At 46.1% G+C, this 17,004-nt stretch overlaps 1 protein-coding gene across 2 annotated transcripts in view; it reads right to left on the bottom strand.

The window, feature by feature from the left end:
* Positions 1–702: 702 nt before the first annotated feature.
* The window catches only part of hgsnat (heparan-alpha-glucosaminide N-acetyltransferase), a 56,744-nt gene continuing 40,442 nt past the window's right edge, over positions 703–17,004 (bottom strand). Inside the window, exons 15-18 of one of the 2 annotated variants that reach the window (XM_072495444.1) lie at positions 16,849–16,926; positions 16,379–16,449; positions 8,457–8,569; positions 3,601–7,480 (exon numbers count right to left, since the gene is read on the bottom strand). In XM_072495444.1, coding sequence (XP_072351545.1) covers positions 7,299–7,480; positions 8,457–8,569; positions 16,379–16,449; positions 16,849–16,926 — 444 coding nt within the window. In that variant the 3' untranslated portion in view covers positions 3,601–7,298. Of the gene's footprint in view, positions 1,393–3,600; positions 7,481–8,456; positions 8,570–16,378; positions 16,450–16,848; positions 16,927–17,004 lie in introns of those variants that run through there. The other variant, XM_072495445.1, reaches the window with a different exon arrangement.

Below are 17,004 nucleotides of genomic sequence, written 5' to 3' on the forward strand. Positions count from 1 at the left end.
GTCCTTTTTAAGCACACAAGATGACTGTGGGCAAATACACTCTCCACTCTGAACTCCCAAGTGAATATTTGTGGACATCTCAGAATTCTCCCAGATGATTATCACATGAGATTTTCCAAACTCCATTTCCAAAAACACATTTTAAAATCTTCTCTTGTAATAATTCTTTCCCTTAGCGGTTTGCATTCAGAAATACAGACCAGATTTTCCAAACGACACTTCCAAACAAAACATCTGCTCCACTTTTTTTTAAAGTTTAGAATACCCAATTCATTTTTTCCAATTAAAGGGCAATTTAGGTGGCCCATCCACCTAGCTTGAACATTTTTGGGTTGTGGGGGCGAAACCCACGCAAACAAGGGGAGAATGTGCAAACTCCACACGGAGTGACCCGGGATCAAACCCGTGTCCTCGCCGCTGTGAGGCAGCAGTGCAACCACTGCACCACCATGCTGCTTTAGGAAAGCCATGATGTGGAGATGCCGGCGTTGGACTGGGGTGAGCACAGTACGAAGTCTTACAACACCAGGTTAAAGTCCAACAGGTTTGTTTCGATGTCACTAGCTTTCGGAGCGCTGCTCCTTCCTCAGGTGAATGAAGACCTCTTCATTCACCTGAGGAAGGAGCAGCGCTCCGAAAGCTAGTGACATTGAAACAAACCTGTTGGACTTTAACCTGGTGTTGTAAGACTTCGTACTGTGCTTTAGGAAAGGTACGAGGGCATATTTAAGAACATGACCAGATATCAGGTTTACAGCATGGACAATAAAACAATTTTAACAATTTAATAATGAATAAGGACATTTTTTCTAAGAGAAAATGTTAATCAGAGGGACCATCCAGTGCTGTGGGTTGGATTCTTCAGCCTTCCAATTGCTCTTTTCTCGGCAGCGGGAGGTGACACACCATTCACCGAGTGCGATTCTCTGCTCTCACTGCTGTCAATGGGATTTCCTGCTGAAGCCACGCCGCACCTCCGTGAACCCTTCATGCACTGACGGCAGGAACATCCCACCGTAATCTGGTTTAGAAGGGTATAACTTCCAGTTTCTTTTCTGAAAATCAGGAATACTGCAGAAGGGTACTGGGAACCCCCTCAATATTTCTCCAGTTGTCGAGGGGTTGGTTCTCCTAAAGCAGGCAGCTTTTGTATCCAACTGCCCAACTACTAATTAGCTCGGGGATTCAGGTAGTATAATTTAGAACATTGATGGTATCCATAATTGATGATAGCTGCAGCATTGTATTTTTAAAGTTTTAATGGATTCTGTATGGAACGAAGACGATGCTTTTCATCCAATATCGCAATGTAAGAAGTCTTACAACACGAGGTTAAAGTCCAACATTGCAATGTACTTATCCAGTGCAAAGTGCGTTGAGTGTTCAATAGTTCTGTAATAAATTGGTAAATTACAATTCTGTAATTTGCAGCAGCTTAAAAGTCCACTTCTCTTAAATTTTCTGAAAGTGGGAAGATGCAATTTTTGAAGAGGGACTCCCAGCCCCTTGTAATAACCAGGTAATTAACTTGCCAGCAAATGATTTAACAGGCTGTCATGCCACCAGGGCGGAGGATGCGCCGTGGCAGACGCAACAGCATTACGCCCAGTAATTTTATTTAAATTTATTAAAATAGATGGAAAGGGGTTGAAGCTGATTACATCACCAGTGGGGAGGGGGAGCAGAGGAGGTGGGGCAGATCTCGCCAATGCAAATCTAATTTCTGGTCATTCACATGATTTAACAGCCATTGCAAGATTTGCGCCCACAGCTAATGGGGCCACTAAATCATGGCAACTTGATAGTTGCTTTCCTTGGGGGTAGTGTGGTTCACTTTCTCAGACCCAAAATGCCCTGAACTCAGGTGAGGGTGATTGTTGACGAAGTGCTCCTGATTGAGGGTAGTCTATATTTAGGGCTAGAGTTATAATCCACTTCAACTCTCTCTTACCGTTGGTACTGCTGTCATCCCTGCTTCATCAAGATAAGAGACAACCGGGAAGAGATATGGCGTGCAGCTTATTTAACCAGCTCTGGCTGGTCTACAAAGCACTCATGTCACACCTAGGATCACCTTGGAATGCAAAATAAAACTCCAGGCTGCCTTTCTCTATTGCATACCTCATCTTCACCAAGTGAGAAATTCATGAATTTCTGTCATTGAAATCAGCTCCCTCTGCCACTTCCCTGCTTTTCCTGAGCCCAACAGGAAGTGTCCTCTAAGTTCGCTCAGCTCTAGTTCTGAATTTGCATCATTCTCTAGTTTCTCTCATCTCCCCTCATACAGAGTTAATCTTCTCCACAAGTCACATCTGTTCAGTCGGATTGCCTCAAACTGATGACTGCCCAATTCCCTCCAAATTTGGCTGATCTTAATGATTTGCTTCACTTCAAATCCCCCTGGAAATCTACCTTCAACACCTCCTTCCATCAAAAGCCAACCCATGGCCCCTACGCTTTGCAAATTACCAATTCATCTCCAATCAGCTCTTCCTTTTCAAGTCCTTGGACATGTTGACTCACAATTGTATGTTTCTCTTTCCTGGAACTCACTATTTGAATCGCTCCAATCAGGTTTGCACCCCAGCACAGCACTGAAATGGCTCTGGTCAAAGTCTCATGGTATCCTGTGTGCCTGAAATAAAGGTAAACCACTCCTCATCCTTCTGGACCCCTCTACAACCTTTGACATGGTTGACCACACCATCCTCTCTCCATCGTCATCTGGTTGGTACTACACATACCTGCCTCCAGTCATAACATCACATGCAATTGTTTCTCTTTCCACTGCTGCACTATTACCTCTCTAAATTGAAGGTTATCCAAGCCTTTGTCCTATTTCCCCCCCAAAAAATCATTCACTTATCACCCTGGTACTCACTGACCTGCACTGGCTCCCAGTTAAGCAATGCTGGATTTTAAAATAGTCAACCTTATTTTCAATACCCATCCTTCTTAACCCACCATCTCCGACAATCCTGATATCGGTACTCGGCAAATTCTCATCTTGAACATCCTCCATTATATGCACATAACAGCTGGAAGTCTTTAGCTGCCAATGCCCCAACTCCCTAAACCTCCCACCTTTTTCCTCCTTTTAAGCCACTCCTCAAAACCTACATCTTTGACCAAACTATTGGTCATCTTCCCCACTATGTAGCTTGGTGCCAAACCTTGGGGCATTTTACCACATTAAAGGCACAATATAAATACAAGCAGTTAAGGAATTATTTTATTTGTTTGAAGTTATCACTTTTAAAATTATAACTGGCTCCTTGAATTCAGTCTTGCCAAACTGGATCATTTTGGCTGCAATTAACTTCCAATTCCTGCATGAACTATCCCAACTAATGGGGAGATGTATGATGACACACAGCGCCTGAACCAACACGAGATATGGATCAAAATTAAACATCCACAATTGAAAAGGGTACAGCAATACCATAATTTCAAACTGACCATCTTCCTCAGAGGAATGACGAGTTGACCTGTAATATTGACAGTGTTGGACGTGCTTTATCTGCAGCTTGAAAAGTTCTGCGATCTCCATTTTAAATACTCGTAGATATAATTAGGAGAGACTGGACAAAACAGCAAGAGCACGGAGACAACCATAATTTTATTCTCAGTGATAATGGCATTTCATAAATTGGATACAGCTCAATACATGAAAAAAGGATCAAACTGCACTGCTCTACTGTACAAAAGGTTATAACTAAATAGAGCTACAACAGTTCAAATCCCAACAGAACAGATGCAATGCAACTATCATGGAAAATAATCTGTAAAGTCCCTTTGTCAGGTAAAATCCCATTCAAACTAAAGTTAGAGATACCAGATGTGTGCAAACAATGATTAGACAAAGGAATCTTTTAATAATTAACCAGAAATTGGGGTATAAAAGACGAGTACAAAACATTTACATTTTTATTGCCAAATAAACACTTTAAAAACATTGTGCGCCCCTTCTGCAGAAGCAAAGGATTCAGAGCCAAATGATGAGTAGTCAAAGTTAGATGCTAAAAATAAGCTTGAAGGAACATACAATCCTTCAGTGCTCGGCTGAGGTGAAAGAGTAGCAGCCTACGGTGAGTGTAGGGTTGAGGCACAGTGCTCTGGTGCTGTAGATACTTTCATCAGGTTTGAGGTTGGGAGCACAGGTTTATAGAAGTAAAACACACCTCACACTATTCAGAGGTCAACCATAAAAAGCAGCAGGCTCAAGGCATTTAAAAATATTACGTCAGTGGGAATTTTCAAAAAAATTGTGAGCAGTAGAAATACAAAAAGTTATATAATTTCCAACAGCTTGAAAAATTGTGTTTGAGATACACTGAATCAACTGTTGACCACAAGGTAACTGAAAAGTGATGTGTGCTTTAAACGACTACCAAACCAATAATCAGTACAAGTTAAAAACATTTTATTTGAAGCAAAGATTTGCCACACCATTTCACGTTAGCAGTAAATGTTCTCCAACATTAGTGGGTAGACTAGTTTTCAAAACCCTCCTTTCCTAATTTTAATCTCAAGTAATTTAAAAGTCATCCACTGAAACCAGTATTACAGCATCAGACCCATGTATACTGCAAAACCAGGACTGAAAGTGGCTGGAATTGGAAAGCTATGGCTTTAGTCATAGGTATTTTCAATTGATGATTTTTTAATGCCCATGGCTACAGGTTGGGAGTTGGCGGGGGCGAGGGGGAGGAGGAGAGAACACGACACTATTGCATTTCAGGCAGCTGCCGTCAATATTAGCTTGCAGATCAAGTAGAGCGCTAGAGAAGCACGAGGCTCCCTCTAATCTATCCCAACAACATCCTTGAATGCTTCACCTTCTACAATAACATGGCAATTCCACTTCTCACATCAACCAGCTTTGTCGCCTGCGAGTGTGGACTTTCAATTGAAATGGCAGCAGATAATGAGTTGGAAGGAAGGAAATAAGAGATATTTCCCTATCCAAGTGCTCTAAACTCAAAGTTTCACAAGCCTCAGACTAAGGAGATGTGCGTCCTTTAGTCGGAGCTGTATTCAAAGGCAGAGCTCAAGAAAGTGTGGCAAAGTGCTCGGCCACCTAGTCCAGCGTTTCACTGACCGGCTTCAGAAGATGGTGCAGATAGATGTTATGATCACTCCTGCAAATTAATTTGTTCACAAGTTTTGAAGCAAAAATCTGAAGACAGGAAAAGGCCGAGTGCAACTAAGCCAATGAAAGAAGACAACACACCGGAAGAAGAAAACACCAGTGACCAAGTCAAAGCTGTCAAATAAAACTTTAAATATGAAGAGCATTTAAGAGAATGAAAGCTGATTGATGAATCAGACTGTGCAGTATGCAAGGAAGAATTTTGTTTTGCATTATACAGAATCAATAGAATCTTTTTTTAAAATAAAGTCAAAACACAAACTCAGTTTCCCTGTTACCACAAATTAGAAGTTAAACATAATCACCAGTTAAATATCCAATAGACAATGCACGACTTTCCAAGTCAGCAACATTTATGGAACCCAACAGCTTTAAAAAATGCTGGGGATTAGTGATTTCACTTTAAGGGAGTTTTCAAACACTAAATCTTTCCATCCTCTCCTGAGCACAAGATGGGTTCTTCATGATCTTATTACTGTTAACCAAAACAGACAAACTTTGTAAGCTTTGTTTTCAGAGCATCACACTTCCTAATTCAATTGCTAGCTTGTCACACACTTTCCAGCATGGTTTGAACAATTAGAAATCCATGATCACAACTTCACCCACCGGTTAGCTACACTATACAAGAGTGAACAAGGAAAACCCAATCTAAGTGCTGGGTTTAATTTGGAGAAAATCAGTACATCTAACTTACATTGGTCAAGTTTCAATCTGGATTAAGGAGTTGATGAGTAAACTTGCTTCTGGATGTTAAACTTCTAAACCACCCTGTTGGCTGGCACTAGTCTTCCCACCCTGCAGGGCCACTAGGCTGAAGGGCACAAAAAAGTCTCAAGATGTGGGATAACACTGGCCAGGAGAAATTAGCTGAAGGCTGGAAACAACTAGAGAGATATCCAGGCTCAGGTCCTACCTTGGAGTAGGTTAGAAAGCCGAGCAGTATTTTCACCTGGTGTAATTGCCATTCAGTGGGTTATGGCGTGTTCTTGTGCCCTGGTCAAGTGGGTAGTCACAATGCTCCTTCACATTTAATGATGAATTGTGCTGCTCACCATACTACTGGCGAGAATGGTTGTGACCTCCATGGAGCAGGTACCATTTGCATTCGGGACACTCCAATGATAAGAAACTAACAGAAGTTCAGAACCAAATCAACCTTGCATGGCAGACCTGGCAATGGAATAAGTAAGCTAGACCTAGTGATCAGGGGCTGGGTTTCTTCCCACTTGACCTCGGGAAACCCGGCAAGCCAAGGTCCTAATGGGCAAGGTGATCCTCGCTGGAAAAGCAGCACGAAGGTCACCAGAAACTGGTTCTGCTAAACTTTGACGCTTTAGCAGCGCTGCGCCACACACTTCAGGTCCTTGAGCACTGCTTGGATGCACCCCGACAGGGGGCATGCTGCTCCATAGTCGGCAAACAGAAGCCAAGTCGATTGGGGAGGGGGTAGTTTGGGATTCAATACTGGTGATGTTGGTCTAACTAGAAGGGGAAAAAACAAATCATTGATACCGCCTCCATGTTCTTTGGCTTTGCATGGCTGTACTGTTATTACTGGATTCTAGCTGGCCTTGTCAGGCACAGACTGTAGTACAGCAAGGAGGCCATCTTCAATACCACTGCCATCCCATTCCTCATCTATCCAAGATGGAGCAACAACACAGCTTTCAGAAACAAATGTTTTAGACAAATCTTTGTTTGAAATTAGTTGAAAAATAGTGTAAATAAGACCAAAATGCGAGTGATAACATGTGGGACAGAATATGAGGATATAGTGAGTGTAGAATATTGAGAGGCTTCAGGAGTGGAGATCTAGTACAGTGGGACAGCGAGGGAGAAGAGGTTAAAAGTGCTAGTGCAATTAACTCTTTGAGCAGAACAGCACTTTTATATAATTCCAAATCTAACCAGTTGGCAGTGATGGCACATATCAATGGTGTGGAAATCTGTAACCAAGTGGGCCTTGGAGAGCGTTGACAGAAATTGGTCATTGGCATACTGGCCATTAGACAAATTAAAAGCTGCAGACATTATGTTTCCACTGTTAATGCAAACACAGTCTGTTTAGACATATATAGAAAAATATATTCCACTTCATATATTTGCCAAAAAAAAAAAACCCAAAAAACCTGTTGATTTCTGATCAAATTTTCCAAAATATTTTCTTCTTGTAAAGAACATAAGAAATAAAAACCCAGATGGAGGTAGCGAGGAGGTTCTGGGCTAGGTGTTCGCCATGCGAACGGTCGTTGAACATTTTCCACCTGAAAGGAAAGTAATGCTCGAACACCTCGTGTCCAACGTAGAGTAGGATGGAGTTCATCCCTAAAGAGATCAGAAGAAACAAAAGTGATCGTCAATGGTCACCAATTCTGCGACAGCCCATGGCAGAAGAGCATTCTAACCATAGCTGGTGCCATCCAGACAGTCACTGAGTTTAGACACCAGACCAAAATAAAGCCCGATGATCAAACAACTGGATCGGAAACATCACACAATAGTGGCCAGCTGAGGGGCAATGGTAAGTAAAACTGTGACGCGTACTTTCCTGATGATTTAAGAGGCTGTGACCACGCAATTGGAATCTCTGGGTGTTTGCCCCAGGCTCTCAGTCCCCTACCCACTGTATCTTCTGAAAATGTAACTTTTCCTCTTGGTTTCCTATTCACAGTCATGCACCTCCATGGCGGAGCCAAATGTACCTCACTGGCCAGTGCAAATGGACTCTAGCCACTGAGAAAACAGACATGACTCACTTGCACAAGTAGCCATTAATGGCTGGGTTCACAGTCAAATGCCGCTTCTCTTTCTTGATCTCTGTTGGAAGGCGAGAACATTACTGAGGGAGAGAGAAAAACATCACAGAATTCCTGTTGCAAGCAGTGCTCCCCGAGAGGAGGACCACATGGCAGAGGGAAGGCAAAGGTACCAGCTGGGTCAACTCAATGCCAAACTCTGTGCAGTGTCACTGGCGAAAATAGAGAAGCCGGTGGATTCACACTGTCCCCTTCTCACCACAGTGGACTGGAGCTCCCTGCATCTGTGGGGAAGAAGCGGGTGTAAAAGTTCACAGGAAAGAACCAAATTTCCTCCTCTGTGCTGCCAGTGCACACTGCTTAAAAATACCAAATGCTTGGATAGCAAGGCGAAATAGTCTCTTCTGATCACTGAGCAGGCTTGTGAGACTATCATAATCTCCTCAGATGAAGGTTATTTTTTGGGAAGGGGAGGGAGAAGGACGAGTAGCACGGTGGCAAAAAGCAGAAAACCCTGGAATTGCAGGGTAGAGGAATTGTCCTACCTGGATAGAAAAAGGGAGCTCCAGTCCACTGCTTCTTTATATCCACCATAAAATAGATCAGCAAGAGAAGAACATAAGCGAAAGAACTTAGTGTTGTAACGTAAGAGATGGACCTGTATGTAGAAGATGGAAGCAAGAGAAAAGTCAAAGTGGCAGATACCATTCCAATAAACCAACACTTCCCTACATGTACACGCTAACATAATGAGGACTCAAATTACTTCGCTCTTTTTGTCATCTTACAACATGGTGCAAAGAGACATCGGATTGTAGAGGACATCTTGGCTCAAACTGAGGGGATGTGACAAGTGCTCTAATGAACAAAAGGTGCTAAAAACATTTCTCAGCTTCGAAAAAGGTCGGAGTTGAAGAGAATAGTTATATCTTAATTCCATCCTCTTGAACCATGTACAAAAATATTCCAAAGGGTGGCACGGCGGTAGAGTGGGTAGCACTGCTGCCCATGGCACAGAGGACCTGGGTTTGATCCCGGCCCTGGGTCTGTTTGTGTGGAATTTGCACATTCTCCCTTTCACCCCACAACCCAAAGATGTGCAGGCTAGTTTAATTGGCCATGCTAAATTGCCCCTTAATTGGAAAAAAAGAATTGGGTACTCTAAATTTATTTTTAAAATATTCCAAATGAAAGACATAAAATTTCTTTTAGTTCATACTTGGTAGGATAAGGATCCAGTTTGTGCAGTTAACTCTTGGCAATATTACCCATAAGCTTTAGCTTTACCACATTCCCACCCTGGACTCCACCCTCAGCTGATACAAAATTAGGCAAGACTCAAACGATTTACAGCTCAATTTGCTTGCCTCCTTTCTCCAGTCTACTGAAACGCCATGACCTATTCAATGCGGCAACCCTTTACCCCTATCCCGGATGTCTCCTTGAGCTTTGTTCAGGGTCTGAATGGAGGTGGAAACTAATTTGTAAATACATCAATGCCAAATTTCCTGTCCCTCAATTTCAAATTCTCAGTGGCCCGACTCTTTCTCTCTCCCCCCCCCCCCCCCCCCCCTCTCCGTCCCCACCCCCGTATCCAATTCTCCACCTGCTTCCACCTCTATCCCCAAGCTCATCCTCAATGATACAGCTCATTTATGTCTTGCATCCTAATATACTCCTTATACACACAGGACTGTGCCAAAATCCAGCTGCAACTACAGAGTCGTAGACGCAGTCCAGTCCATCACATCACACAAACCCACCTCCCATCCATTGACTATCTACATCTCCCATTGTCTTGGGAAAGCTGCATAATCAAAAGACCCCTCCCACCCAGATTATTCTCTCTTGCAAATTCGTCCATCGGGCATGAGATACAAAAGTTTGAGAACAAGCACCAACAGATTCAAAAATAGCTTCTTCCCCGCTGTTACCAGACTCCTGAATGGCCCTCAATGAACTGAACTTTCTACGCATCTGCTAGACAGTGTAGCCCTATATTCCGTATGCTTCACCTGATGTTTATGTATTTACATAGTGTATTTATCCCATGTCCTGTGCTTTTCATGTATGGAGGCACCTGTCTGGAATGTTCGCAGAGCAATACCTTTTCACTGTACCTCGGTACAAGTGACAAATCTAAATCTAATCCTCCACCTGAACTTGCATTCCATATCACAAAAGTCTCCACCTGAACTTGCATTCCATATCACAAAAGTCTAACTACCCAGAAATCGTGCTTGCAACTTTTCCTTCTTCAAATCTCGCTTGTCTCTCTATCCCACCACTTGCTTGGGACAAGGAATTTCAAAATTCTGATCCTTCTCATCAAACCTTACTGCACCTGCAGTTCTATATCGCCTGCTCTTTTTTTTTTAAATATATTTTATTCAAAATTTTTGGCCAACCATGACAGTACATAGTGTATCCTTTACACAGTAATATAACAATATAAATAACAATGGCCAGTTTTAAACAAGAAATAAATATATAAACAACATCAAAATTAAAAAACAAAACTAAATGGCAACTGCCTTGTCCCAAATAAATACTCTCCAAAAATACAATTCAGCAGTCCAATATGCAATTACCTATAACAACAACCGATACATATTATACATATACACTAACATCCCCGAGAGTCCTTCTGGTTCCTCTCTCTCTCTCTCTCTCCCCCCCCCCCCCCCCCCCCCGGTTGCTGTCTTCTTCTTTTCCATTCCCTCTATCTTTCTGTGAGGTATTCGACGAACGGTTGCCACCGCCTGGTGAACCCTTGAGCCGATCCCCTTAGGACAAACTTAATCCGTTCCAACTTTATAAACCCTGCCATGTCATTTATCCAGGTCTCCACACCCGGGGCCTTGGCTTCCTTCCACATTAACAATATCCTGCGCCGGGCTACTAGGGACGCAAAGGCCAAAACATCAGCCTCTTTCGCCTCCTGCACTCCCGGCTCTTCTGCAACCCCGAATATAGCCAACCCCAGCTTGGTTCGACCTGGACCCCCACCACCTTCGAAAGCACCTTTGTCACCCCCACCCAAAACCCCTGTAGTGCCGGACATGACCAGAACATGTGGGTGTGATTCGCTGGGCTTCTCGAGCATCTCGCACACCTATCCTCTACTCCAAAAAGTTTACTGATCCATGCTCCAGTCATATGCGCCCTGTGTAACACCTTAAATTGTATCAGGCTTAGCCTGGCACACGAGGACGATGAGTTTACCCTACTTAGGGCATCAGCCCACAGCCCCTCCTCAATCTCCTCCCCCAGCTCCTCTTCCCATTTCCCTTTCAGCTCATCTACCATAATCACCCCCTCGTCCCTCATTTCCCTATATATGTCTGATACCATACCGTCCCCCACCCGTCTTTGAGATCACTCTGTCGTGCACCTCCTGCGTCGGGAGCTGCGGGAATTCCCTCACCTGTTGCCTCGCAAAAGCCCTCAGTTGCATATACCGGAATGCATTCCCTTGGGGCAACCCATATTTTTCCGTCAGCGCTCCCAGACTTGCAAACGTCCCATCTACAAACAGATCTCTCAATTGTGTTACTCCTGCTCTTTGCCATGTTCCAAACCCCCATCCATTCTCCCCGGAGCAAACCTATGGTTATTTCTTATCGGGGACCACACCGAGGCTCCCGTCTTACCCCTATGCCGTCTCCACTGCCCCCAGATTTTCAGAGCAGCCACCACCACCGGGCTTGTGGTGTATTTCTTCGGTGAGAACGGTAACGGCGCCGTCACCATAGCTTGTAGGCTAGTCCCCCTGCAGGACGCCCTCTCCAATCTCTTCCACGCCGCTCCCTCCTCTTCTCCCATCCACTTACATACCATTGAGATATTGGCGGCCCAGTAGTACTCACTTAGGCTCGGTAGTGCCAGCCCCCCACTATCCCTACTACGCTGCAGAAATCCCCTCCTCACTCTCGGGGTCTTCCCGGCCCACACACAACTCATGATATTCTTCTCAATCCTTTTGAAAAAAGCCTTCGTGATCACCACCGGGAGGACCTGGAACACAAAAAAGAATCTCGGGAGGACCACCATTTTAAGCGCCTGCACCCTCCCTGCCAGTGACAGGGCTACCATGTCCCATCTCTTGAAGTCCTCCTCCATCTGTTCCACCAACCGTGTTAAATTTAACCTATGCAATGTACCCCAATTCTTGGCTATCTGGATCCCCAAGTAGCGAAAGTCCCTTGTTACCTTCCTCAGCGGTAAGTCCTCTATTTCTCTGCTCTGCCCCCCTGGATGCACCACAAACAACTCACTTTTCCCCCATGTTCAGTTTATATCCTGAAAATTCTCCAAACTCCCCAAGTATCCGCATTATCTCTGGCATCCCCTCCGCCGGGTCCGCCACATACAACAACAAATCGTCCGCATACAGAGATACCCGGTGTTCTTCTCCTCCCCTGAGTATTCCCCTCCACTTCCTGGAACCCCTCAATGCTATTGCCAGGGGCTCAATCGCCAGTGCAAACAATAATGGGGACAGATGACATCCCTGCCTCGTCCCTCTATGGAGCCAAAAATATGCAGACCCCCGTCCATTCGTGACCACGCTCGCCATCGGGGCCCTATACAGCAGCTGTACCCATCTAATATACTCATCTCCAAAGCCAAATCTCCTCAACACCTCCCACAAATAATCCCACTCCACTCTATCAAATGCTTTCTCGGCATCCATCGCCACCACTATCTCCGCTTCCCCCTCTGGTGGGGGCATCATCATTACCCCTAGCAGCCTCCGTATATTCGTATTCAGCTGTCTCCCCTTCACAAACCCAGTTTGGTCCTCATGGACCACCCCCGGGACACAATCCTCTATCCTCATTGCCATTACCTTGGCCAGAATCTTAGCGTCTACATTCAGGAGGGAAATAGGCCTATAGGACCCGCATTGCAGCGGGTCTTTTTCTTTCTTTAGGAGAAGCGATATCGTTGCCTCTGACATAGTCGGGGGCAGCTGTCCCCTTTCCCTCGCCTCATTAAAGGTCCTCATCAGTAGCAGGGCGAGCAAGTCCACATATTTCCTGTAAAATTCAACTGGGAATCCATCTGGTCCCGGGGCCTTCCCCGCCTGCATGCTCCTAATTCCTTTCACTACTTCCTCCATTTCGATCTATGCTCCCAGTCCCACCCTCTCCTGCTCCTCCACCTTAGGAAATTCTAGCTGGTCCAGAAAACACATCATTCTCTCCTTCCCATCCGGGGGCTGAGCTTCATATAATCTTTCATAGAATGCCTTGAACACTCCATTCACTCTCTCCGCTCCCCGCTCCAGCTCTCCATCCTCATCCCTCACTCCCCCTATTTCCCTCGCTGCTTCCCTTTTCCTCAATTGGTGGGCCAGCAACCTGCTCGCCTTCTCCCCATATTCATATTGTACACCCTGTGCCTTCCTCCACTGTGCCTCTGCAGTACCCGTAGTCAGCAAATCAAATTCTACGTGTAGCCTTTGCCTTTCCCTGTACAGTCCCTCCTCCGGTGCCTCCGCATATTGCCTGTCCACCCTCAGAAGTTCTTGCAGCAACCGCTCCCGTTCCCTACTCTCCTGCTTTCCTTTATGTGCCCTGATTGATATCAGCTCCCCTCTAACCACTGCCTTCAGCGCCTCCCAGACCACTCCCACCTGGACCTCCCCATTATCATTGAGTTCCAAGTACTTTTCAATACACCCCCTCACCCTTAGACACACCCCCTCATCCGACATTAGTCCCATGCCCATTCTCCACGGTGGACGCCGTTCTTTTTCCTCCCCTATCTCCAAGTCCACCCAATGTGGAGCGTGATCCGAAATAGCTATAGCCGTATACTCCGTCCCCCTCACCTTCGGGATTAACGCCCTTCCCAAAACAAAAAAGTCTATTCGCGAATAAACTTTGTGGACATAGGAGAAAAACGAAAACTCCTTACTCCTAGGTCTACTAAATCTCCATGGGTCTACTCCTCCCATCTGCTCCATAAAGTCTTTAAGCACCTTGGCTGCTGCCGGCCTCCTTCCAGTCCTGGACCTCGATCTGTCCAGCCCTGGTTCCAGCACCGTGTTAAAATCTCCATCCATTACCAACTTCCCCACCTCTAGGTCCGGGATACGTCCTAACATGCGCCTCATAAAGTTGGCATCATCCCAGTTCGGGGCATATACGTTCACTAAGACCACCGCCTCCCCCTGTAATTTGCCACTCACCATCACGTATCTGCCCCCGTTATCCGCCACTATAGTCTTTGCCTCGAACATTACCCGCTTCCCCACTAGTATAGCCACCCCCCCCGTTTTTCGCATCTAGCCCCGAATGAAACACCTGCCCCACCCATCCTTTGCGTAGTCTAACCTGGTCTATCAGTTTCAAATGCGTCTCCTGTAACATAACCACATCTGCCTTAAGTTTCTTTAGGTGTGTGAGTACCCGTGCCCTCTTTATCGGCCCGTTCAGCCCTCTCACATTCCACGTGATCAGCCGGGTTGGGGGGGCTCTTTACCCCCCCCCCCCTTGTAGATTAGCCATCCCCTTTTATCCAGCTCCTCACCCGGTTCCCACGCAGCTGTGTCCCCCCCAGGCGGTGCCCCCCGCCCCGCCCACCCCACCCCATACCAGCTCCCCCTTCTCCCCAGCAGCAGCAACCCAGTAAATCTCCCCCCCCCTCCCCCCCCCGCTAGATCCCCCACTAGCGTAGTTACACCCCCCATGTTGCTCCCAGAAGTCAGCAAACTCTGTCCGACCTCGGCTTCCCCCAGTGACCTCGGCTCGCACCGTGCGACGCCCCCTCCTTCCTGCTTCCCTATTCCCGCCATAATTATCATAGCGCGGGAACAAAGCCCCCGCTTCCCTTTTGGCCCCGCCCCCAGCTCCTCCACCTCCCTTCCCCACAACCTGTGGAAGAGAGAAAAGTTACCGGGTCGCAGGATTAACAACATAAAAATCATCTCTCCCCCCTTTTTCCCCCCTCTACGCCCCCCATATTCGCCCCACCACTTTGTCTCAAACGCTCTTTTTTAATAACCCACTTATTCCAATTTCTCTTCAACAATAAATGTCCACGCCTCATCCGCCGTTTCAAAGTAGTGGTGCTTCCCTTGATAAGTGACCCACAGTCCTGCCGGCTGCAGCATTCCAAATTTGATCTTTTTATGAAGCACCGCCTTGGCCCGATTAAAGCTCACCCTCCTTCTCGCCACCTCCGCACTCCAGTCTTGATATACGCGGATCACCTCGTTCTCCCACCTACTGCTCCAAGTTTTCTTTGCCCATCTTAGGACCATCTCTCTGTCCTTAAAACGGAGGAATCTCACCACTATGGCTCGAGGAATTTCTCCAGCCCTCGGTCTTCGCGCCATAACTCGATAGGCTCCCTCCACCTCCAGTGGACCAGTCGGGGCCTCCGATCCCATCAACGAGTGCAGCATCGTGCTCACATATGCCCCGACGTCCGCCCCTTCTGCACCTTCAGGAAGACCAAGAATCCTTAAATTCTTCCTCCTCGCATTATTCTCCAGCACCTCCAGCCTTTCCACACATAGTTTATGGTGTGCCTCGTGCATCTCCGTCTTCACCACCAGGCCCTGTATATCGTCCTCGTTCTTGGCAGCCTTTGCCTTCACGACCCGAAGCTCCCGCTCCTGGGCCTTTTGCTCATCTTTTAGCCCTTCAATCGCCTGTAATATCGGGGCCAACAGCTCCTTCTTCATCTCCTTTTTAAGCTCTTCCACGCAACGTTTCAAAAACTCGTGTTGTTCAGGGCCCCATATTAAACTGCCACCTTCCGTCGCCATCTTGGTTTTTGCTTGCCTTCCTTGCCGCTGCTCTAAAGGATCCACCGCAATCCGGCCACTTTCCTCTCCTTTTTCCATCCGTATCCAGGGGGGATTCCCTTCTGGTTTACCGCACAGTGCTTTTAGCCATTAAAATTGCCGTTGGGGCTCTTATTAAGAGCCCAAAAGTCCGTTCCACCGGGAGCTGCTGAAACGTGCAACTTAGCTGGTCATCGCCGCACCCGGAAGTCCCCCTCGCCTGCTCTTCTAACGATGCTCCAGTTACATAACACTCTCCGACACACTGCTTTAGTCAATGAACCTTCAGCCAGCATGCTGCCAGAAACTGAAACGCCACTTGCCCCTTGCGCTCCTTCATGGGGACAACGAACAGCACCTTGTCAAAAATTTATAATTACTTACTCAAGGACCATTTAAAAAAAAAGACCTTAAAATAGTCCATTGTGCACAAACTCATCACCTCAGTGCACTGTTGGGAATGAATCGGCCATTACAGATTTCTGAAACAAACCTTTTGCACACGGCGGGCCAAACGAGTGACTCATAAAACTGCATTTCTTCTGCAAAACATCTATTTCACGCAGCCAGTCAGATTGCCCACGGCTCGTGGCAACATTTGAAGCACCGATCTGCCTGCAGTGCTGCACTAGATTACTGCCTCGTTTAATATTACATCAAACCTACCATAAATTCTTGTTGACAGGAATGAAACCTTGGTCTTTAGAACATTCTGTAAGGATGGCTGAAATAACACCCTAGGGTTAACAAAGCAGATCAACAGATTAGACAAACAAGGAACACTTCAACAGCACAACATTCTTGATCATGGTAGCATAGTGGTTTGCACTGTTGCTTCACAGTGCCAGGGACCTGCGTTCAATTCCCGGCTTGGGTCACTGTGTGTGTGGAGTCTGCACGCTCTCCCAGTGTCTGGGTGGGCTTCCTCCGGGTGCTCCGGTTTCCTCCCACAAGGCCCGAAAGACGTGCAGGTTCGGTGATTTGGACATTCTGAATTCTCCCTCGGTGTACCCGAACAGGCGCCGGAGTGTCGTGACTAGGGGATTTTCACAGTAATTTCACTGCAGTGTTAATGTAAGCCTACTTGTGACAATAATAAAGATCTATCAGAAGTTTTTTCCCCCAAATTCACTCACCAGCAGTATGCTCCAAATGAAAAATCTCAGCATAATCTGCTTATTTTGTCCTTTGTAAATAATGAAAATCTTCCCAGCCTGTAGAGAGAAAATCAGACTAAGATGTTTCTTCCTCAACAAAGTTGTAATTTTGAGGCTCGGCATAAATCAGAAGCA

Source organism: Scyliorhinus torazame, chromosome 3 (assembly GCF_047496885.1).
Source record: "Scyliorhinus torazame isolate Kashiwa2021f chromosome 3, sScyTor2.1, whole genome shotgun sequence".
Lineage (NCBI taxonomy): Eukaryota > Metazoa > Chordata > Chondrichthyes > Carcharhiniformes > Scyliorhinidae > Scyliorhinus > Scyliorhinus torazame.